Here is a 25,360-nt window from a genome sequence, read left to right as displayed (position 1 = left end):
TTTCGAGGATTATTATGTTTTGTAAATATAGCTTTTTAAAAAAAAAAAAGGAAAAAATTGAAAACAATTTAAAATGTCCAATGTTAAGTTATACTAGTTAAATTCATTATTGTATGGGATGACTATTCATTATGCATAATTAAATGAAAAATGTTTTTTGTGGTTTTTTTGTGGGGTTTTTTTGGTTTTTTGTGTTGGTTGGTTTTGAGACAGAGTCTCGCTCTGTTGCCAGGCTGGAGTGCAGTGGCGTGATCTCGGCTCACTGCAGCCTCTGCCTCCTGGGTTCAAGTGATTCTCCTGCCTCAGCCTCCCAAATAGCTGGGATTACAGGCATCCACCACCACACTCCGCTAACTTTTTTTGTATTTTTAGTAGAGAAAGGGTCTCACCATGGTGACCAGGCTGGTCTTGAACTCCTGACCTCAAGTGATCCTCCCGCCTGAGCTTCCCAAAGTGCTGGGATTACAGGCATGAGCCACTGCACCCGGCCAACATTCATCTTTGTGCTTGATATTTTTTCATCAGATCCAATTCTGTTACTGTTTATGATTGTTAATATAAATTAGCTATATTTCTGTCTATTCCTTCTCTCCAGTAAATTGTGTGAAAATATTTAACTTAAAAAGTACTGAGGACCGGGCACAGTGGTTCATGCCTGTAATCCCAGCACTTCAGGAGGCCATGGCATGCAGATCACCTGAGGTCAAGAGTTTGAGACCAGCCTGGCCAACATGGCAGAACCCCGTCTCTACTGAAAATATAAAAATTAGCTGGGTGTGGTGGTGCGTGCCCATAATTCCAGCTACTTGGGAGCTGGGACAGGAGAATCTCTTGAACTCAGAAGGCAGAGGTTGCAGTGAGCTGAGATTGCGCCACTGCACTCCAGCCTGAGCAACAGAGCGAGATTCTGTTTAAAAAAAAACAAAAAACAAAAAACAAAGGCCAAGCACAGTGGCTCATGCCTATAATCCCAGCAGTTTGGGAGGCCAAGGCAGGCAGAACATGAGGTCAGGAGATGGAGAGCATCTTGGCTAACATGGTGAAACCCCATCTCTACTAAAAATACAAAGAATTAGCTGGGTGTGGCACCATGCCTGTAATCCCAGCTACTCGGAAAGCTGAGGCAAGAGAATTCCTTGAACCCAGGAGGTGGATGTTGCAGTGAGCCAAGATCTTGCCACTGTACTCCAGCCTGGGCAACAGAGTGAGACTCTGTTTAAAAAAAAAAAAAAAAAGTACTGAGGAAGATGATTGATTTAGCATTTATTTCTAGAAGATAATACACCTCTTACCACTTTTTTTTTTTTTTTTTTTTTTGAGACAGTCTCACTGTGTCGCCCAGGCTTGAGTGTAGTAGCATGATCTGGGCTTGCTGCAACCTCTGCTTCCCGAGTTCAAGCAATTCTCATGCCTTAGCCTCTCAAGTAGCTGGGATTACAGGCACCATGCGTGACTGATTTTTGTACTTTTAGTAGAGATGAGGTTTCACCACGTTGGCCAGGCTGGTCTTGAACTCCTGGCCTCAAGCGATCCCACCTGCCTCGGCCTCCCAAGGTGCTGGGAATACAGGCATGAAGCACTGCACCTTTTTTTTTTTTTTAAATGAGTTTGAATCTCGTTCTGTTGCCCAGGCTGGGGTGCAGTGGTGCCATCATAACTCAGCCTCAAACTCCTGGGCTCAAGCAATCCTCTTACCTCAGCCTCCCTAGTAGCTGGGACTACAGGCACAGGCCACAACACCTACCTCACTTATTACCACTTTTAAAAGTCAACTGTCATAGTAACTTAAATATTCATTTTTAAAAACCATGGGAAATTCAGTTGTACTCCAAAAGAGGTTTAAAAGAAAGAGACTCCATGTCTACAGACATTTGGCAGTTTTTAAAACAAAGATATCTTTAGTTTTTGAAGAACAGCTAACTTTTTGAAAAAAACGTTTAGATTAATTCTGCCTGATAATGAGATTGGTATCAGGGATTCAGCTCTTACATCAGAATTCTTCAGATACACAAAACTCTTAAAAGCTCTTGGGGACTTACGCTGAGATGAAGGATTTTGATTTGTTTTTAGTTTAATTACGTGTTATTTTAACTCTACTCATGACTCTTCGAAATGTAGAAGTATGTTCTTTTTTATGTATTGCTCAATAGTGTTGTTGCTCTTTTCAAGTTTAAAGTTAAAACTGATTTGCCACATGCTATTTGAACTTTTAACATGCTTCCTCTCTTAAGAAAATCATTCTCTCCCTTTCTGCACAAAGTACCTCTGCCAGAAAAACAAGGGAAGAAATTTTACTACTAAATAGTAGGCAAAGCATATAACAGAATTTTTTTCTTTTTCCTGAGACGGAGTCTTGCTCTGTTGCCCAGGCTAGAGTGCAGTAGTGCAGTCTCAGCTCACTGCAACCTCTGCCTCCCAGGTTCAAGCGATTCTCCTCCCTCAGCCTCCCAAGTAGCTGGGACTACAGGCACACGCCACCACAGCCAGCTAATTTATGTATTTTTAGTAGAGGTGGGGTTTCGCCATGTTGGCCAGGCTAGTCTTGGACTCTTGACCTCAGGAGATCTGCCCGCCTTGGCCTCCCAAAGTGCTGGGATTATAGCTATGAGCCACCGTGCCCAGCTGAGAAAATTCTTCTTTTTTTTTTTTTTTTTTTTTTTTTTTTTTTTTTTTTTGAGATGGAGTCTTGCTCTGTTGCTGAAGCTGGAGTGTGATGGCGCAATCTTGTGTCACTGCAACCTCCACCTCCCAGGTTCAAGCAGTTCTCCTGCCTCAGCCTCGTGAGTAGCTGAGATTACAGGCATGAGCCACCACGCCTGGCTAGTTTTTGTATTTTTAGTAGAAACGATGTTTCACCATGTTGGCCAGACTGGTCTTCAACTCCAGACCTCAGGTGATCTGCCCACCTTGGCCTCCCAAAGTGCTAGGATTACCGGCAGAAGCCACCGTGCCCAGCTGAGAAAATTCTTTAAAGAAAATATGGATAGCTAAAACATCCCCCAAAAGTTTTTTTTTTTTTAATTAATAAGTTAGAATAACTAGAACTGACAAGAATTTGGTTTAATAGTCAATATCATACCAGTTACTGGGAATGTAAGGAACCTTTTTTTTTTTTTTTTTTGAGACAAGTTATCGCTCTGTTGCCCAGGCTGGAGTGCAGTGGTTCCTGCCTCGGCCTCCAAGTAGCTGGGACTACAGGGGCACACCACCATGCCTGGCCAATTTTTGTATTTTTAATAGAGATGGGGTTTCACTATGTTGCCAAGGCTGGTCTCAAACTCCTGGTCTCAAGTGATGCACCCACTTCGGCCTCCCAAAGTACTTGGATTACCGGTAAAGAACCTCTTAAAGGAAAATTTGGCCCATATGCATACAGACTTTTAACTTAGTATTTTATATGTACGTCTCTCTCCAAAGAAGGAAATCTAAAATACAGGTAGAGTTTTATAATCAAAGATGTTCTTTCAGTTACCTTTCTATAACATAAAATTAGAAAGGACAACAAATAGGCAAATAGTCAAAGTAATGGTAAATCTGTTCATTAAAATATTGTATAGCCCTTACAACTGACATGAAAAAGAAAAACTACCATGCAGCACTGTTATGACAAATTGTTGAAAGGTAATCCAACCTGAATCTTATCAAGCCTCTGAATCTAACTACCAGTTTAGAGGAAGTACAGGGGACAGGAGGACATGTTAAATGTCACCATGGGGGTGCAGTCAGCAATATCTGAAACGTAGGAAACTCTAGAGCAAACAATGTGGTTTCTTCAACAAGTTACAAGAAAAAAAATTTAAAGAGGTAGGGAGAACCCACCGATAAAAGAAATACCAACTGATTTGTATGGATGGATTGATTGATGGATGGATGGATGGATGGATTTTAGACAGTTTCACTCTTGTCTCCCAGGCTGGAGTGCAATGGCGCAATCTCAGCTCACTGCAACCTCACCTCCTGAGTTCAAGTGATTCTCCTGCTGCAGCCTCCCAGGTGGCTGGGACTACAGGCATGCGCCACCATGCCCAGCTAATTTTTGTATTTTTACTAGAGAGGGGTTTCACCATGTTAGCCAGGATAGTCTCGATCTCTTGATCTTGTGATCTGCCCACCTTGGCCACCCAAAGTGCTGGGATTACAGGCATGAGCCACTGCGCCCAGCCCTGTATGGATTTTATTTGGCCATTCATTCAAACAAACTGAAAACATATAAGAGATAATTAGGCAAATTTGAAATCTGTATATCTAATGGTATTAAGGAATTATTGATGTTTTGGGTATCATAGTGGTGTTATGATTAACATGTATATGAATTTGTAACATATGATGTCTAGAATTCATTTCAAAGTAGTCTCAGGTTGGGTGGGGTGGTGGTGGGGGGGCTTTACATGGAACAAGATTGGCAATGTGTTGCTAATTATTGAAGCTAGGTAGTAGGTATGTGGTGCTTCATTTTCCTGTTCTTTCTAGTTTTGTGTATGTTTGAAAATACCCATAATAAAAAGTATAAAAACAATAAACTTTAACATGAAAAAACTAGGTGAAAAAGAACATGACATACATGAGTAAATTTGAGCTATGGTTTTTTTTAATGTAAAGAAAAAAGAATACAAAGAAATGTACACAGTTTAAAACAGTAGCTGCTTTTACGTAGTGAGATAATACATGAGTTTTCTCTTTAAAATAATTATCATTTATATATGTAAATTTATATACTTGCAAATTTTTTTCTAATGAGTACTTTTAAATTTACTTTCATTAGTCATTCAAAATTCAAATGGTATAAGAAAGATATACAGTGAAACTAGCTCCACTTTTCATCTCTCAGTTACCCTCAGAAATAACTAGTGTTACTCATTTCTTTTATTGGAAAGATGCATACTGTTTATGTATTCTTTTTAAAATTACAAAGTGTGATACTATACACTGTTCTCTTGTTTCTACTTAACAATGTATCTTGGAGATTGAACTATATTTATGCATAAAGACCTTCCTCATTCTTTCACATCTTCATAGCCAGTCCCTTCAGATGGACATGCAGGTTTGCTACTTCAAATACTGAAATGATTAACCTCTATGAAAGTCATTTTACACATATGCAAGTATATTTATCAGAAGAATTGTTGAAATTGCTGGGTCACGTTATATGTATATTTGTAATTTTGATAACGTTTCAAATTGCTGTTGCTAGAGAGTGTGCAGGCACAGTGTGGTAAAAAAAAAAAAGTATAGGTTTTATTTGCATTACTCTTGGTATAAGTGTAATTGAAGATCTTTTCTTTCAGTTGTTCAAGAGCTATTTTCACTTCCTCTTTTGTGTACTCTGTTTCTAGTCTTTGCCTCTTTTCCAACTGTATTTTTGGGTACTTTTTAAAATAATTAGTAGATGCACTTTATGCATTTTGGAAATTAACCTTCTGTCTGTAGCATAAATTGCCAATATTTTCTCCCAGTTTTTTTGTCTTTTAGTTTTGAATATGGTTGGATTTTTTGTTATTTTGTCATACAATTCTTTAAAATGTTATTATCAAATTTATCAGTCTTCTGGTTTTTTGTACTTGTGCCTCCCTTGAGATCATTTACAAAATGATTTCTGATATTTTACATTTAAATCTTTGATGTATCTGGACTGTATCCCAGTATTCAGTTAAGAAGCTCAAGTCCAACTTAATTGGGTTTCCAAGTGACTACCGCTATGTCCCACACCATTTGTCAGTTCATCTTTTTCCCACTGACTTAAAAGGTCATCTTTATCATATTCTAAGTACTCATATGGCTTTGTGTATGTGTTTCCTGGCCTTTCCATTCTATCCATGGAATTGTCCATGGATTTGTCTGTTCACATTCCAGCACCTTAGTTTGAATTATTGTAGCTTTGTCATATATTTTTAAATTTTTTGTGATGAGTTCTTCTTTACTCTTGAGTTTTCCTGGCTCTTTTCTTATTTTTGCTTCTCTTGTTAAAAATTTTTCATTTTCTCACAACTATACTAACAAGGACTTTTTTTTTTAAATGGTAACTCTAAAATCAGCTTGTCTAACTCAATTAAAAATCATTTTGGTATTTTTATTGGTATTAATTTAGGAAGCATTGACTTTTTAATGCTGTTATTATATCCTTTCATCCATCATGACAAGACCTGTGTGTTTAATTCTTTTGTTTTCCTTGTTAGCATTTATGTGTTTCATTTATTTAGATCTTGTCTAAACTTTCTACATTTCTTATAAACTTTATTTCTAGGTTTTTCATTTTTATTGATGTTATAAATGCTGTCTTTGATTATATCTTGTGATTATTGTTTGTACATGTGACGTCTAAAGTTTTGTATATATTCATTTTGTGACTACTCATCTTTTAAAATTCTTTTGTTTCTAATATAGTTTTTCAGTTGCTATTCTTTGATTTTCAAGGTATATAATTATGTCATCTACAGATAACCCTTTTCTTTCTCATGCCACTAATTTTTCTCTCAAATAATATAGTATTTTCACACAGAAAATATGATTTAAAGTTAAGAATTTTAACATAATGCATGCCCCTTATATTTAGCCCTATTTAAGCAAAATTTAGTGTCATGTTAGTAAGTATGATTAGGCTTCTCAAAGTTGTACATATTCTGAACTCTTCAATAAACCTTTAAAAGATTTTTAATGTCAACTTTTTTAAAAATCAGTTTCTGAAAATGAGACATTCTCATTGAAAATAAATATTTTTATTAGTGATATTTAAATATTGAAAAACTATCTCTGCTTTTTTCCTCAGAATCAAATGGCTATAGCATGTGGATCTCGAGCTCATTTGGAAAAAGAATCAATTGCTCAGGTGAGACTTCATTAATTGGCATGGGACAGCCAATTAATTGGCTTTTATTTCCTTTTTTACATATATATTTGGCAAGAAATTGGCTTTTCTGTCTAATCTCTTAAACATGAGGTTCCTTTCAAAAGAAAATGATGTTTTAATTGTGGAAAGCTTATGAAGGATTGGCACATTTTAGAATTGATTTTTTTTTAAGGGTATACAAGAGGATATGGATTTCGCTTTGCCTTAGGATGCAAGCAGTTCTTTTTAATATATTTTTAAGACAAAGAGAATCTGTTCAGTTATAAAACAAACTTCTAAATTATGCTTTTTTCTTTTTTTTGAGACGGAGTCTCCCTCTGTTGCCCAGGCTGGATAGCAGTGGCATGATCTTGGCTCACTGTGCAACCTCCACTTCCCGAGTTCAAGCAGTTATTTTGCCTCAGCCTCTCGAGTAGCTGGGACTACAAGCACACACCGCCACACCTGGCTATGATTTCATATTTTAGTAGAGACAGGGTTTCACTGTGTTGCCCAGCCTGGTCTTGAACTCCTGAGCTCAGGTAATCCGCCTGCCTCGGCCTCCCAAAGTGCTAGGATTACAGGTGTGAGCCACTGTACCTGGCATAAATGATGCATTTTTTAACCAATCAACTTGCTTTTATTTTTTTCTAACATTGGCACAGTTAAGTGCTTTGTTTTGAGTTTTATTCAGAGTTTAAATTTATTTTTTAACCTCATTCCCCTTAGAAAAACACTATGCTGTAAAATTTGACAAGTTTGCAACTGCCTTTTTAGGGTATAAAAATGTCACTAAAGATGTTTAATTTTTCATTTTGTAGATTATGCTAGAAAAACTAGAGTAACAATTTCCCAGGTCACTCTTATGCACACGAGGCTTTGAGAACCAGTGGAATAAAAGGTTGAACCTTTCCCCCAATGATTCAGAAAAGAGATACGTAGAAATTTTAATTTTTAAAAAAGATATATTGATGACAGAGTGACAAAACCTTTTAAGGATTGTATTGAAGTACAGAAGCCCATACTCTCTTTTTATTTTTTATTTATTTATTTTTGAGACAGAGTCTCGCTCTGTCACCCAGGATGGAGTGCAGTGGTGCAATCTCAGCACAATGCAACCTCTGCCTCCCAGGTTCAAGCAATTCTCCTGCCTCAGTCTCCCAAGAAGCTGAGATTACAGGCACGCACCATCATGCCTGGCTAATTTTTATATTTTTAGTAGAAGGGGTTTCACCATGTTGGCCAAGCTGGTCTCAAACTCCTGACCTTAGGTGAGCCACTTGCCTTGGCCTCCCAAAGTGCTGGGATTACAGGCATGAGCCACCATGCCCCGCCTGTTTTTGTTTTGTTTTGTTTTGTTTTGTTTTTGAGACGCAGTCTAGCTCTGTCACCCAAGCTGGAGTGCAGTGATGCAGTCTCGGCTCACCGCAACCTCTGTCTCCTACATTCAAGCGATTCTCCTGCCTCAGCCTCCCTAGTAGCTGGGATTACAGGCATGCACCACCACACCCAGCTAATTTTTGTAGTTTTGCTTTTCATCTCGAACTCCTGACCTCATCATCTGCCCTCCTTGGCCTCCCAAAGTGCTGGGATTACAAGTGTGAGCCACCACGCCTGGCCCCTTCTCCTTTTTTTAGAAGTAATTGTTTTACTAGCACCTAGTCTAGTATTCTATGTATCCTAGAGATTCTCACTGATGTTTAAAAAATGTTAATCTGTTAACCATACAGAATAGCACACTCCTAGGTATTTAAAATGGGAAGAGAGCTTGGAATTAATCCAACTTCATCAATTTACCAATGCACAGGGGATAAGAAAAAGAAAAGTATGTGTCTAAGATGTTCAGCACTTTTTATATATATGTGTATAATTATAAAATAACATATATGTATACTTATGAAATAGTATATATATAGATAGATATAAAATTGTAGTAGAAACTATTAAATGCTAAATTCCCACAATAGGAAATACAGCTATAGCCCTAGATTAAATGTGCAGCCAGTAAAGCTGATGATAATGGAGACTATTTAATAACATGGGATAAAACCTGAAATATTAGGTTGTTTGTAGAAAATAGTGTGATATTATAAATACAGTTATCTGTGTTGAAATAACAAATAGGCCAGACACAGTGGCTCACACCTGTAATCCCAGCACTTTGGGAGGCTGAGGCGGGTGGATCACCTGAGGTTAGGAGTTTGAGACCAGCCTAGCCAACGTGGTAAAACCCCGTCTCTACTAATAATGTAAAAATTAGCCGGGTGTGGTGATCCCAGCTACTTGGGAGGCTGAGGCAGGAGAATCGCTTGAACCCGGGAGGCAGACGTTGCCGGTGAACTGAGATCAGGCCACTGCACTCCAGCCTGGCTGACAGAATAAGACTCCTCCTCAAAATAAAAATAAAAATTTGTTTTAGCCTGTAATCCCGCACTTTGGGAGGCCGAGGCGGGCGGATCACAAGGTCAGGAGATCGAGACCACAGTGAAACCCCGTCTCTACTAAAAATACAAAAAATTAGCCGGGCGCGGTGGCGGGCGCCTGTAGTCCCAGCTACTGGCTGAGGCAGGAGAATGAACCCAGGAGGCGGAGCTTGCAGTGAGCCGAGATCGCGCCACTGCACTCCAGCCTGGGCAAAGCGTGAGATCAAAAAAAAAAAAAAAAAAAAAAAATAAAAATTTGTTTTTGCACACAAAAACAGCTAATGAAAATAAACCAAACTAATTTAATGGTTTTGTAAGTAAATTTTTTTCTTTTTTTTTTTAACAAAATACATTAATTAGATGAAAAAGGATAATCTACTTGGTGTAGGAAAAAAGATAGTTTGGAGAAATAGATAGCCAAAGACAGACTTAGGAGCCAGTGAGTAATACAGCCAAGGGATAATCCTTGTATTTGTTGGTGGTGGCTGTAGAAAGGAGCCATGTGTTTTGGTTTTGGTTTTCATGGTGTAAATTCTTTTCACTTAGATCTTGCATGGTTGAAAACTCTGAATTTTTCCTAGAAATACACTGGTATTTAAATGAGACTATGCTTTGGTCTAAATATTTTACCTAGTACTGCTCTTAGCCAGGTATCAAGGGATCAATTGCAGGAGCCACAGATTTATAATTTATCTTGTCTCTATCCATCCATTCTTTCCTCTCTAAAATCTAGTGTTTGATTTAGTGCTCTTGGGTTCCCACAGAATTGGCTGCCATTCTGTAGAAAGAAAGGATAACCTGTGATACTTACTAGAGATCATTGGTTGTCTGCTGCAGATGCTGTGACAACTGCTGCTCAGTAGGCTTGTTCAAGTCCAGCCTATTCTTACAGAACCATACCTGTCTCATAAAAGGTTGTCTCCAAGAGGCACAGGACATGCATGTGCCTCATGTCCAGAAAACTGCAGCATTGCTTTCCATTCCCCTTCATGTGCTGTCAGTAATATAAACCCTTGCATGGTGATCAATCTGTGGACAATGAGAAAATTATAAACGAATTAATCAGGATAACATTCAATAGCTTATTGCATAATGTTCAGAAACATCTTTCCTTGATATTTTTCTACATTTCTCAATTATTCTACCACCTCTTTTACTTCTCCCTTGGAAGACAAACATGACCCTGCCCTGATGGAGTCTTGTATCATCCTTAAAAGTGCTTATATTCCCATGTGTTCTGTACAACGTAATGTTTATATACTGCCTGGCTATTCTTGAATTTATCATTTTAAAAGGATTCAAAAATAGAATCCATTAGTGGTTATTTAATGTTTTTAGTTTTTGTTTAAAGAGTCTTTGCTTAAGTCCTGGGACCTCTTTGAACTTCTTATTTTAAGATAATGAAATTAGCAGTCAGCTTTAAATTTCACCCAAATTAATTTCTTGTTTACATTTTATAAACATTGAAGATATTAGTGTTAACACTGAAACAGTTAAAATTGTTTTCCTTAATGTTTTAAATGGCCATTTCAGAAGATCATATAAGCCTACTCTCTTTTAGTAGCTTCACTTAACTAAATAAGTGTATACTATATTTTAGGTATCTTCTAAATTTTAAGATATTTTGCAAAGTTCTAAAAATAAAAACAAGATTCTCTTGTTTGTGGCTAACCTTGTTAAGCTTTTAAATATGTTAGAAATCAAATAACTTAAGGACTTCATGTGAACTCTACATTTTTCTGCTTTTTAAAAAAATAGCCATTATCCTAAAACATACAAACAAAAATTCTGTAGTAACATCCAAGCAAAAGCAGTCATGAATAGTTTTATTTGCTAACAAATAAGCTCACTCAAATCACATTAAAATCACTCAAGGAGAATAATTTATAGGTGTTGTTATTCTACCTTTAATTTTTATTTTTCTATCTTTCAATTTCTGTTTGTTCCTTTCCTAAGCGTAAGTGCTCTTTTGGAGGTTTAATCAGTCAACCAGTATTTATTGGAAGTATTTTATATGGAAGGCACTGAGCAAGCTGTTGTGAGATTCCTAAAGTATTTTAAGATGAGGTTTCTGCCCTATCTACTTAGAGAGGTAAGATATATTTACATCAAACCATAACTAATGATTCTAGATGATAAATGAGAAGTGCTAGATCATTTTTAAAAGTTTATTTTACATACCTTATAGATAAGTATTTTATTCTTCCTTTCCTTCCTGCCCTATTTAATACATAAGTAAAATTGTGGTCAGGCGAGTAAAGTAAGCTTTCAAGCTTTCTTCCTTTATGAAAAACATTATTGAGTTCCTGTTATTTTCTGTGCCAAACACTTGGCTATGTTCTTTAAAATAATCTCATTTAATCCTTATAATAACTTTGTGAGGTAGGCATTATTCTCGTTTTATCAGTGAGGAAATAGATTTAGAGGGTTGAAGTAACTTGTTCAAGGTCACCCTGCTAATTAGTAATGGAGCCAGGATTCACATATAGGCCTGCTCAGTTTGGTACTTTTTCTTTTCTTTTTCTTTTTGAGTTGGAGTCTCACTCTGTCACCCAGGCTAGGGTACAGTGGCACCATCTCGGCTCATTGCAACCTCCACCTCCCAAGTTCAAGCAATTCTCCTGCCTCAGCCTCCTGAGTAGCTGGGACTACAGGTGTGTGCCACCACACCTGGCTAATTTTTTATTTCTAGTAGAGACGGGGTTTCGCCATTTTGGCCAGGCTGGTCTCGAACTCCTGACCTCAGGTAATCCACGTGCCTCAGCCTCCCAAAGTGCTGGGATTATAGGTGTGAGCCACCACACCTGGCCTGATTTGGTGCTTTTTCTGTGTTATTCTGTTCTACTGTGGTTCTATTTGATGATGATAGAAAAAGCCATGCAAAGTTAGAATGATACTAAACATTATAATTCTGAAAAGCAAAAGCCAAAAGGAGGAAGGGACCTTTATCCTATAGTATGAGATATTAAATGTTCTTATAGACTCTGAATAGGTTGCTTGTATACGTAAGTAAAGCATCATTACTTGAGTCTCTTGCCTTAACTAAGGAACATTTTAAAAGAGCCTGTCTTAAAGGAGCTGGGTGTAGTGGCACATGCCTGTGATCCCAGCTGTTCTGTAGGTTGAGGCAGGAGGATCACTTGAGCCCAGGAATTTGAGGCTGCAGTGAGCCATGACCACACCACTGGACTCTAGCCTAGACAACAGAAGGCGTCTGTCTCTAAAAAAATATTTTGTTATTTTATGTTTTTAAAAGATCCTATCTTTTATTAAATCTTGAATATGAAAGTCTGGAATACAGTGATAATAATCTTATGTTCTTATGTTTTAAAGTGTGCAATGTTTTATGAATAATGGAATATTGTTACTACTAATAAAATTAATCACAATGGTGAAACTTCAGATGGGATTAAAACCTACTTAATTTTAATATCCAAAGTATTAAAGAACTCAATATTTTAAATGTATTTAATTAGATCTCTGGCATATTTAGAAAGACCAGGTGTTTGTTTCAAACTCCTTTCTAGTCCATAACCTTCATGATACTCTATGTCTTCTGTCAATATTCTCACTAGTTAAGTATCACCTGCAGGCTTGTATCTGTGTTTTGTTTTGTCAATACATCCTGGAAACTGACATCTTTTTTGAAACTGAAATGTAAGTGGGGCAAAGCAGCGTAAAATATGTAAGTCAACAAGATGTTCTCCTTGCTCACAGCAGCCCCTAACCTGTTTCTCCTGGTAGGCTAAAGCAGTCTTGTGATTTTTCTTGTCTGACTCAACCTCCAGGAAATGAGTAACTGCTTCCTAGTGCCTCTGCTCTGCTCCAAGAAGTAGGCATCCGTGCTGTTTCTTTAATGTACTTTGCTGGTGAAGCTCATGGAACAGTGGTGTTCTTATGTAAGATCTACCAGTCAATTAAATATTAAAATACAGTTGTCTACAACCAGGTGTTTTCAGTGTCTCCTTTACAGATGAATAGAAAAGTCATTTATATTTTGTCTTTGTTTTCAGCGTTCTTACTTCCGTACTCTTCTCATGTATGGGTTCCACTTTCTGGTGTGGTTCCTTTGTGTCAAAGGAATCAGGGACACACAGTGTGGGTTCAAATTATTTACTCGAGAAGCAGCTTCGCAGACGTTTTCATCGCTACACGTTGAACGATGGTAGGTTTCTGACTGGAATGTATCCAGTCTGTCTTATTACCCAGCCATCATTCTAGGTAATGAGAAACAGCCCTGTATATTTATAATGAACATGTAGATTTAAACAAAATTGACACTAATGTATGTAAACTTGATCTTGCCTTTATACTTTTCCTGAGTTGGATCTTATTTTGAAAATATACAAACCCAACAATATAGTATAAACTTATGTGTGTTCACCCTAATTGTAGACAGTAGAAATTGAATGGCCTGAAAACTTTTTTTTTTCCTTAGACTTCCTTTTTTTTTTCCTTTGAAGAAAAGAGAAAAAGCTCAGAAATACCAGAATAGAATAAGGCACGCATTTTCTCTTTTCATCCTTCTACAGGAGATGATGTGTCTTTTCTAAGGCCGATCTTTTGACCTCTACATCTCCTTCCACCTTGTCAAAACGTAATCCTGTCCATGTGTTTCATATCTTGTGTATTCAGCCTTTTCCCCTCCATCACATATTTCCCAGAACCCTCTCCATTGACCCTGCTGTGCCCTTCCAGCTCTAGCCCCTGTCTCCTTCACAAGCAACCTTCTCTTGAAAAAGTGGTTTATATTCACTGGCTTTGTTTTCTTGCTTCCCACTCACTCCTCACCCCACCTTCTTCATATGGATTTTCTCCCATTCTTCATCTTTTTTTTTTTTTTTTTTTTTTTGAGATGGAGTTTAGCTCTTGTCACCCAGGCTGGAGTGCAGTGGCACAATCTCCGCTCACTGCAACCTCTGCCTCCCGGGTTCAAGTGATTCTCCTGCCTCAGCCTCCCAAGTAGCTGGGATTATAGGTGGGCGCCACCACACCCCGCTAGTTTTTGTGTTTTTTACTAGAGATGGGGTTTCACCATGTTGGCCAGGCTGGTCTTGAACTCCTGACCTCAGGTGATCCATCCAAAGTGCTGGGATTACAGACATGAGCTACCACACCCAGTCTACTTCATTGTAACATCTAGCCACCTCTATGTCATTGAAGCCAGTGGTCATGGTAAATGATCACCTGTCACACTTAACCCATCAGCAGCATTTGATACTTCTGACTCTCTTTTGAAATATACTGGAGATACAGGTGGCTAGCGCTGCCGTACAGAAGCTGAAACCCTGACATCAGCCCTGACATTCTCCATATGCATATATCCAATCCATGACAGGGCCTATTGATTTTAGCTTTTATGTTCCCCCATTTCTCTCCATCTCCACCACCGCCATCCAGAACACCATCCTTCTCCAGACCACCATGCTGTAGCCCACAAGGTCTTCTCAAACTTAAGTGTGATCAATCATATGCACCTCTTCTGCTTATAATTCTTCATGGGCTTCCCATGGTCTTTAATCTGGCCCCACCTGTGTCTCCTCCACATGCGGACTCTTTTCTAACCAAGCCCCTTCTCACCTTCTCCTTCAGATCTTCCTTAGGGTAGCCTGCCCTCAGTCTCTAAATAGAATATAATTAGCTCAGGTGCCCCTAATTATACCCTGTTGCAGTACCATGTGCTGGTTTCATAGCACCTATGACATTTGTAGTTTCTTCTTACATTTGTGTAATTACTTAATGTTTCTTTTCCTCAATTAAAGCATAATCTTTCTCCATGAGAGCAAGAGTCACATTTAATTTTACTTATTAGTATATCCCGCTATCTATTAACATGCCTGGCACATGGTAGGTACCCAGTAAATACTGTTAAAAGAACTAATACTTAGTCATGGGTTCTTTGTGAATCCTGTTCATGTTGTATATCTGCATGATTATGCCAGCATGTGTCCATTTTTATACTCTACAACTTTTGTGCATCTGTTTTCAAAGACCTGTTGTCTTCCTAGAAATATATGCCATATAACCCCCAAAATATTACTTTTAAAAATGTACTTTCAGAATTATCATTCAGACTTTTTTAAATCTTTTTTTCCTAGATTAAAACATTTTAAGTAGTGTACCTTAGTGCCAAATTTAGATATGTGTTTTTATTATGTTGAAAAATAAAATAAACTGATAGTTAACAGACTCCGAAATCAGAAAATCTAATTTAAGAAACAACTCTAGAAGTAAAGCCCTCTGTCTGCATTAGCTATTTTTCAGTCAGCTGTTGCCTCCAGGATGAGGGTCAGAGATGCAGGTTCTTTGTAGTTTGAAAGGAAGAATTTAGAAATTGAGAATACTGTTTTTCATTGTTGAGGATCTTTCGTTTTTGTTGAAATATATAAAAGGTTAGGATTGATAACTTAAAAATCATGAAGCTTCCCTGTCAGGATTATTCTAGGGCAGCATTGTTTAATAGAAATGAGACAGAGGCAAGGCATATATGTAATTTCAAATTTTCTATTAGCCACATTTAAAAAGTAAAAAGATGACTCATGCCTGTAATCCCAATTCTTTGGGAGGCCAAAGTGGGGAGGACCAGTTGAGGCCGGGAGTTCAAGACTACCCTGGAAAACATAGCAAGACGCTGTCTCTCGAAAAAAAAAAAAAAATTTTAATTAGCTGGGCGTGGTGGTGTGTGTGCCTGTAGTCCCAGCCACTCGGGAGACTGAGGCAGGAGGACCTCATAAGCCCAGAAGTTTAGGCTACAGTGAGCTATGATTGCACCACTGTACTTTATCCTGGGCAACAGGGTGAAATCCTGTCTCTTAAAAAAAGTAAAAAGCCACCGATAAGATTTACTTGTTATCCAATATATTTCTAAGATATTGTCATATCACCATGCAATCTGTATGAAAAAAGTTGAAATATTTTACATTATTTTCTTTGTACTATATAGTCAAATTTACAGCACAGCTCAATTCAGACTGGCCACATTTCAAGTGCTTAGTATCCTCATGTGCAAAGGGGCTATTGTATTAGACAGCAGTTCTTGTGGGGTTAAGTTAAAGAACATTATTGGGGTTTTTTTTTTTTTCTTTTTTTAGTGTTAATGTTACGTGCAAGCCTTTTATTTATTTTGGTGTTAATTGACATAAGATTGACCTCACTTAATGGCTGGGCATGGTGGCTCACACTGGTAATCCTAGCACTTTGGGAGGCTGAGGCAGGTGGATTGCTTGAGTCCAGGAATTTGAGACCAGCATGGGCAATGTGGTGAAACCTGTTTTTTTTGTTGTTTTTTTTTTTTTCTTTTTTTTTGGGGGGGGGGAATTTTCTTAAAATTTTAAATCTTAAAAAAATCTCCTAAAAAAATCACTTAAAATTTTAACTGCTCACATTTTTCTTTAGGGTACATTATGTTTATTTGGTGCCTCTAAAGGAGAACCACCAAGTATACATGTATCAGCTTAATAAGCAGTATACCCTTCACCACAATAATATGTCATCAGTGGTTTTTATTTAAACGTCTCTGTTCCTGCACTTTAAATCAAGACTTAAGAACAATATAAGTTACAGAAACCAAGTTGTACATCTGTGCCTTATTTCCAAATGTCACCTTTGACATTTGACTATTTTTTCTAAAGGATTCATTGAAATTTTTCTTGAATTTTCAAGAAACTGGAATCAAATAGTTTCTAGGTATTAGAAATCTGTGAAGGAGTATACCTAAAGACTCTCGGTATCGGCTGGGCACGGTGGCTCACGCCTGTAATCCCAGCACTTTGGGAGGCCGAGGCGGGTGGATCACTTGAGGTCAGGAGTTCAAGACCAGCCTGGCCAAAATGGTGAAACCTCGTCTCTACTAAAAATAAGTTTTTAAAAATTAGCCAAGCATGGTGGCAGGTGCCTGTAATCCCAGCTACTTGGGAGGCTGAGGCAGGAGAATTGCTTGAACCCAGGAGGCAGAGGTTGCAGTGAGCAGAGATCACACCACTGCACTCCAGTCTGGGTGACAGAGTGAGACTCTGTCTCAAAAAAAGACTCTCAGTGTCTCTTTGGATTCAGAACTGCAGAGTTGAGTATAGGTATGTTAAGTATATATATTCAAATATTAATATAAATAAAATGGGTACGTTAAATATAAAAATAGATTACAAAGTTTTATGTAAATTTGGCCTTCAAATTCAGATACATATATATATATACACACACACACACACAGTTGTCCCTTGGTATCCACAGTGAATTACTTCTAGGACCATCACCCACAGATACCAAAATCTGTCCAGATGCTCAAGTCTTTGCTATAAAATGGTGTAGTCTTTGCGTACAATCTACACATATCCTCTCATATACTTTAAATCATCTCTAGGTTATTTATACCTCATACGAGGTAAGTGCTATGTAAATAGTTGTACTGTATGTTTGTTTTTTGTTGTTAGTGTTTTGGAGACAGGGTCTCATGTCACTCAGGCTGGAGTGAACACGGCTCACTGCAGCCTCTGCCTTCTGGCCTGAGGCAATCCTCCCACCTCAGCCTCCCAAGTAGCTGGGACTATAGGTGCATGCCACCACGCCCAGCTAATTTGTGTATTTTTTTTGTAGAGATAGAGTTTGCCACATTGCCAGGCTGGTCTCGAAATCCTGAGCTCATGTGATCCTCCCACCTCAGCCTCCCAAAGTGCTGAGATTACAGGCATGAGCCACTGCAGTCAGCTTATATATTTTATTTGTATTATTTTTTATTGTGGTTTCTTACTGTTTATTTTTCAATATTTTCAATCCATGATTGGTTGAATTTGCGAACGTGGAACCAACCCATGGATATGGAGAACCAACTGTGTATATAGCTTCATCTTCAGAGCCGTACTTCACCTAAATTCTTTCCATTTATGGAAGTTAAAATACTTGAGCCAGGTGTAGTGGTTCACACCTGTAATCCTAGCACTTTGGGAAGGTGAGGTGGGCAGATCATTTGAGCCCAGGAGTTCAAGACAAGCCTGGGCAACATGGCAGACCCCCATCACTATAAAAAAAAATACAAAAATTAACTGGGCACGGTGGTGGACACCTGAAATCCTAGCTACTCAGGGCCCTGAGGCAGAAGAATCACTTGAACCTGGGAAGTGGAGATTGCAGGCAAGACTCCGTCTAAAAAAAAAGAAAAAAATTATTAGCTAGGCGTGGTGGCACATGCCCATAATCCCAGCTATCCAGGAGGCTGAGGCAGGAGGATAGCCTGAGCCCTGAGGTCAAGGCTGCAGTGAGCACTTGATTGCACCACTGCACTCCAGCCTGGGTGACAGAACGAGACCCTGTCTCAATAATAATACATATATGTGCTTTTCTTTGAAATGAACTTTGCTTCAATGAATACTTTTTAATCAGTGTATTATAATTTTATATATTAAATAGTTATAGGCTTAGAATAGTAATTCCTTGCCCCAATTTCCACTCCATAGCTGTGGCCACTTTCAGCTGTTTTTTGCTATTTCTTTGTGGTATTTGCATTTATGTTCAGAATAATGGATCTGCATAGCTATTTCTCAATTGTTCAGTTTTAGATATTAATTTCCAAAATAGGAAATAGATGCTAAGAACTAAAATTCTCTTCAAGTTCTGTATACCCTCCACACATAAACTCCAAATATAGTTTTTAAATAATTATTTATTGTCAGTATTGATTGTCATAGCTGTGTGAAGATAATTCACATTTGAGTGCAGCATGATTATATTACCTTTCTTGTACTACTTTTTGTTTTCCTGAAGGTAATAAATGTTTGGGGTTTTTGTTTGCTTGAGTACTATAGATCTGTTACTTACTCATGTTCAGGCTCTCAAGAGTATAATTATCCCTCACTGTGTTTAAACACAGATTCTGCATTTCTTCATTTTCTTCATTTTCATTGGAGACATCTCAGTCAGCTCCTGTCTTTCTGCTTGCTCTCTGGCCCGTGATACAGCTTGCTCCATCCTCTATCTCCATTTCCTTATTTATACCCCTATTTTAGTAGAGCACATTCCCCTATTAACTTTCTAAAAATATGAGAAACTTTTTGATTCCTTGCATGTGAAAAAAAAAATTGATTCTACCCTCATATTTGTTTTATAGTTAGGTAGAGAAAGGATTATAAGTATTCAAAATGGAAATTTTTCCTCAGAATTCTGGAAACATTCCTGTATTGTCTTTGGCACTCCATGCTTCTGTGAAGGAGTCCAATTCTGAATTTTGACTCTTCGCGTGTTGTTTCCACCCCCTTTTGGAAGCTTTTTCTCTACAGTGTTTTGAAATATTATAATTCTAGGCCTTAACGTAGTTCTTTTTCATCCTTTTTGTTGAGTACTGAGTAGATCCTTCTATTTTTTTGTAAATTGACAAATTATAGTTGCATATGTTTATAGGATACAAAGTGATGTTATGATTTGTGAATACAATGTGGCATAATTAAATCAAGCTAATTAATGTACATCCATTTTTTTGTGGTGGGAACATTTGAAATTTACTATCTTAGCAATTTTGAAGTGTACAACACATTATTATTAACTATAATCACTACATTATATAATAGATCTCCAAAAAAACTCTTATTCCCCCTGTCTGAGGCTTTGTACCCTTTGACCATCATCTCCCCATCTCCCCACCCAGCCTCAGGAAATCACCATTCTACCATTCTACTCTCTGCTTCTATGAATTTGATGGCTTTAGATTCCAGAGGATATGCAACATTTGTGTTTCTGGATCTGATGCTTATTTCACTTAGCGTAACTTAGCATAATATTCTCCAATTCCATCCATGTCACAAATGACAGAATTTGTTTTTTAAGGCTGAATAATAATATTTTTTTTTTTTGCAGTTGCAAGATTTACTAGAGTGAAAACAGAGCTCCCATACAATGGGAGGGGACCCAAAGGGGCTGCCGCTCCCTGCTCAAATGCCTGGGTTTATATCCCGATCACTGTCCCTCCCCCTGTGCTCTCAGGCGATATATGATTTGACTGTTTCTTTACCTCCTGCTTTAGCCTAATTTGTATTTTAGTGAGCCCTCTTTACTAACTGGTTGGGTGTGAGCTGAGTTTCAAGCCCCGTGTTTAAAGGTAGGTGTGCTCACCTTTCCCAGCTAGGCTTAGGAATTCTTAGTCAGCCTGGGAAATCCAGCTAGTCCTGTCTCTCAGTCCCCGCTCTCAACAGGAAAACCCAAGTGCTGTTGGGGAGACAACCGCTCTAACTGCTTCCTGCTGAATTGGGGCGTAGTAGGGGTCGCGCAGTTGAGATTTCCTCTGGAGGGGTGCCTTCGATGTCATCAACAATGGAGCATGGGCTAGCAGGTCGGTCCAGGGGTCCATGGTAGATAGATCTTAGTCATGGACTGCATCTGGGGCTCCATTTGAAGAACCATTTGTAGTTTTACAGCTTCGACTCTGGAAGAGACAAACTTAACAAGGAGGTTAAAGATACAGGGATTGAAATGTATGGCCTGAAGTGCAGGGGCATATGGGTGTGGGCGGTGAAAGTGGGGTTTCCTTTAGAAAAACTCCTATACATTGGGGCATCCATATTTCCGGGAAGCTGCATTCTCCATAGAAGCTTTTGGTAAGGGGAGCTACTGGTAGTACAGCGGCATGGAGGAGGTGCAGTGAGAGTGAAAGGGAGTAAGAGAACAGTAAAAAAAAATATGGCAAGGGGGGGCCATAGGGATTGGGGAGCTACCATTCTAGTTACTTTCCTCACGGTTGTTGCTTAAAGAGCAGGTGCAGATCCTCTAGAGGTTCACAGGAATAGCTAGTGTTGTCTCCTGGATTTTCAGGTTCTTTGGCAGTATCCAGGGTTTGACTCGAGTGTGATGTATCCAAGACTCCACTCCAGCCACTTTAACCGCGGCTGGGGTAGATAAAATGACTGGGTAGGGTCCTTCCCAGGATGTGTCTAGGGATGGGGAATTAGAGGGAAGGCACTTGACTAATCCCATGTCTCCAGGGTGGAATAATTCCTTTCCCTCTTCTGAATATCTTATTTAAAACTTTGTCATTTTCTTTACCTGCATTGTTTCTGTTGCCTCTGATTTTTTATGTTTCTTTTTATGACTCATTCTTCACGTGTCTATAGTATGGCACTAAAACCTCCGTAGAAGCTGTGTCCATGCGCAGAGCCTCTAATTGATAAATTTCACTACAGGTTAAACCAGCAGAGCCACGTGTGAGAAAGTCCCAACTGTCACTGTCTTTTGGACAGGTCATTTTCATGAAAGTGGAGTCCTTCAATAGCCTGCCTAGGAGCTGTGAGCCTGGCTGTAGCATTCACAGAACCAACAGAGAAAAGGCATGAGGGGAAGGAAAATCTTAGATGTTCAGTGAGTCCAACCTGCAGCCCCACCTGTGTCTTCACCTGAAGACATCATTTGGGCCTTCAGTGCCTGAGCCTCTGGGGTGCTCTGTGGCACCCTTCTCCCTCCGCTCCTGTCCATGTTCCCTACAACTTCCAAGGTTTTTTTTTTTTGCTATTATTATCATCTCCTCCCATCTTTGTTCTTATATGTTTTTTCCATATTGTTGCTTTAATTTTGGTAGGGCTGCAGGAGGCAGCAGTGGGGTTCATGTCCATCTGCGGGGTTTAACAGGGTCTTAGCATACTTTTTGTCCTTTAGGAATCTGTTAGTGAGATAACAGCCGTACCAGGAACTGAGTAAGAAAAGAAAACACAGTGGCTCAGCCCAACCCATATTTGCATAAACAAATGAGGCATCTTAGTTGGAGAATAACTCTTATACTGTTTCCCTCTAATAATGTAAGGTTCTATATAGAAGTACTTGGTATTTTAGTTAAAATGTTTGCTTAGGTAACAGAGTGGACACTTACAATATGGTGATATGAACTGCATTTTTTTTGTATGTGTAATAAATATCTTCATGTCTTCTAAAATGTTTGAGAGGGGAGAAAGACGTAATTTAATTTTGGGTCGAGCACAGTGGCTCAAGCCTGTAATCTCAGGACTTTGGGAGGCCAACCCAGGTGGATCATTTGAGCCCAGGAATTCAAGACCTGGGATACATAATGAAACCCCTTCTCTACAAAAAATACAAAAATTAGCCGGGCATGGTGGCACAGAGATGAAAATTCAAAAAGAGGGCTAGATAATAAAATTGAGGAAATCTCAAAAGAAGAAAACTGGAAGAGAGAAGATAAAATTGTAGGACTATTAAGGAATATCTGGGCCTGTGCTCCCAGATGTTCGGGAGGCAAAGGTGGGAGGGTCACCTGAGCCTGGGGAGGTCGAGGCTGCAGTAAGCCCTGATTGCGCCACTGCATTCCAGCCTGGGTGACAGAGTAAGACCCTGTTTAAAATAAAACCAAAAAACCCTTTTGGTCTAGGATTTTTTTTTTTAAATATAAAGTGATTTCAATTAACCACCCCACTCTTTTTTACTAATTGTTTTGTGTATTTAGTAAGTCACTAGCTATATACTGATATCCTTAGAAATAATATATAATAATCTGATTCAGGTTATCAAAAGTATCATTAGAACTAACTCAGCCCACTAGCTAATATTTTGTTTTCGTGTTAAAAGGAAAGTTAAGCGTTAAGCACCAGGCTTAATATTGAAATTATTTCTTTTTTCATGAGTATCACAATTCTAGGTGACGAAAGTTTTAAACTACAACCCACTTTTGTAAATCATTTTATCATCTTAACTAAATATTTTATTTGCATAAGAAAAAGCATTGTTTTAAAAAATAGTTTTCATATTGAATTATCCAAATACTTGGAATTTAAACTATTTACCTAATGGATGATGATGGTATTGTGGCCAAAAAAAAAAAAATCTCCCAAATTCAAGTTGTCTGGGATTGGAGAAATCAAATATAAGTGGACTTTAGGCATTTTCTTGTCTGTATTAATAATGTTTTACAACCAAACCCTAGAAGTTTGAACTGTGCTCTGTGCAGCCTAGAAAGTGGGGACTGACTCATGCATGGATGAAAACAAAACAGTCAAGGACTTTAGACAGTTTAAGAAGTGACGATGAAGAAGATTTAACAGGTAATGGTGCTTTTCTTCCTGAGCTTTAATGCCAGTGAGAGAAGCAACTAGTTCAGATAAATTTTGTAAGCAGAATCCAGGAAAACTTATGAGTCAGGATTCAGAACCTTTAAGGAAAGCAGGTTTGACCAAGGCACTGACTGAAAAGAGGCTTTAAGAAAGACCTTTCCGGCCGGGCGCGGTGGCTCACGCCTGTAATCCCAGCACTTTGGGAGGCCGAGGCGGGCGGATCACAAGGTCAGGAGATCGAGACCACGGTGAAACCCCGTCTCTACTAAAAATACAAAAAATTAGCCGGGCGCGGTTGTGGGCGCCTGTAGTCCCAGCTACTCGGGAGGCTGAGGCAGGAGAATGGCGTGAACCCGGGAGGCGGAGCTTGCGGTGAGCCGAGATCGCGCCACTGCACTCCAGCCTGGGCTGGGCGACAGAGCGAGACTCCGTCTCAAAAAAAAAAAAAAAAGAAAGACCTTTCCCAAGTGGAAGGAAGGATGCACTGGAGATTTAGACTGGAAATGGTTTTAACAGTATTAGTGCAATGGCACTAATTAGGACAAGTAAGACAATATATCAGATTCCTATGTATGTATTAGTTATACCCAAAGAGTATTTCAGACTAGTCCAAAGTAGCTTTTTACTTTCAACAGTTGCCAATATTATATTGTCCAGGACACCACAGGGAAGGGGAACAGAAAAGACAAGGCAGGCCCTGGGTACACTGTATTAGAAAAGTAATCTTGATCCTCTGGTGGTAGAAGAAAATAGGCAACCAACTCTAAAGTAATGCAAAACAATCTCAACTAGAGCCTCTCGGAGTTTTGTTTTATCTCTGAATCAGGTGAAAATGTCAGTTCTTTACCTTGAGCTAGTCTAGTTAAGGTTAGGATTGAAAACCATCAATCTTGAAATTTTCCAGGATTAAATTTTTTCTTAGAACCCATGAGGCTAGTTTTACCTCTGTGAATTTCTGAGTTGTGATAGAGATACAATGTTATGCAGTGATATGCTAAATTTATCATATTTGACTTGAAACTTCTGAACTACTCAGCCTTGAATTATTTGCCTTCTGTGAATGTGATCTTCAGGTTCATGGTATAAGGTTTATATCTGCCATGTAAGCTTCTTTAAAACATGCCAAGGTAGAGATATAGTTGTGTTCTATTTGTCTTTAAAAATAAACATCAATATATTTTCTATTTTAGGGCATTTGATGTAGAACTACTGTACATAGCACAGTGCTTTAAAATTCCAATAGCAGAAATTGCTGTCAACTGGACAGAAATTGAAGGTGAGTATATTGTTTATTGTATGACTGTCTTGAGTCAGACAAAGCGAGAGATATCAGACAATACAGTTGTCTAGTAAAGTCAGCTGGCTTTAATGTTCTCCTTGCTCCCCTCATCAAGCCCTTCTCAGCTGTCTTGACTCAAAGATCCGGGTCCAAGGAGTGTATTACCTATTAATACCTTCCGTCTGGCTTGCTGCCTTGTATATATTTTGTCTGTTCATGGGACCTTCAGTAGGCCTACTACCTTGTCTAAGAAACTTCAGTAAAACTTCCTACAATAGACAAAGTCATGGTGATCTGAAGTTAGAAGGTTGATAGTCTTTTGAGATAGATAAATTTGTTTTTTGCATCACCATTTCCTGTATATTTTTCGATCACTAGGTGGATATTAATTAGGTACCTGCAAACCACTATGCAAAGCTAAATAAGAAAGAAAAGTTTTTTTTACAGCCGGGCACCATGCCTCATTCCTGTAATCTCAGCAGTTTGGGAGACCAAGGTGGGTGGATCACCTGAGGTCAGGAGTTCCAGACTAGCCTGGCCAACATAGTAAAGCCCTGTCTCTACCAAAAATTACAAAAAAATGGCCGGGCATGGTGGCAGGCGCCTGTAATCCCAGCTACTCAGGAGTCTGAGGCAGGAGAATTGCTTGAACCCAGGAGGCAAAGGTTGCAGTGAGCCAAGGTCGCACCATTGCACTCCCGCCTGGGCAACAAGAGTGAAACTCCATCTGAAAAATTAAAAATAAATAAATAAAAGTGTTTTTACTCCAAATGTCCACAGTCAATTCAGAGCCATTTTAAAA

The 25,360-nt window shown here is 38.6% G+C and overlaps 2 protein-coding genes across 2 annotated transcripts in view; one reads left to right on the top strand and one right to left on the bottom strand.

Annotated features, from left to right (window-relative positions):
* Positions 1 to 25,360, bottom strand: part of EXOSC8 (exosome component 8) — a 668,826-nt gene that overhangs the window by 32,692 nt on the left and 610,774 nt on the right. The window lies entirely within an intron of this gene.
* The window catches only part of ALG5 (ALG5 dolichyl-phosphate beta-glucosyltransferase), a 109,251-nt gene that overhangs the window by 82,002 nt on the left and 1,889 nt on the right, over positions 1 to 25,360 (top strand). Inside the window, exons 8-10 of the mRNA XM_050766094.1 lie at positions 6,764 to 6,823; positions 13,260 to 13,411; positions 24,470 to 24,555. Coding sequence (XP_050622051.1) covers positions 6,764 to 6,823; positions 13,260 to 13,411; positions 24,470 to 24,555 — 298 coding nt within the window. The remainder of the gene's footprint in view (positions 1 to 6,763; positions 6,824 to 13,259; positions 13,412 to 24,469; positions 24,556 to 25,360) is intronic.

The sequence above is a fragment of the Macaca thibetana genome, chromosome 17 (assembly GCF_024542745.1).
Source record: "Macaca thibetana thibetana isolate TM-01 chromosome 17, ASM2454274v1, whole genome shotgun sequence".
Taxonomy (NCBI): Eukaryota; Metazoa; Chordata; class Mammalia; order Primates; family Cercopithecidae; genus Macaca; species Macaca thibetana.
Note: the sequence above shows the minus strand (reverse complement) of the source record. Positions and strands in the feature narration are given on the sequence as shown.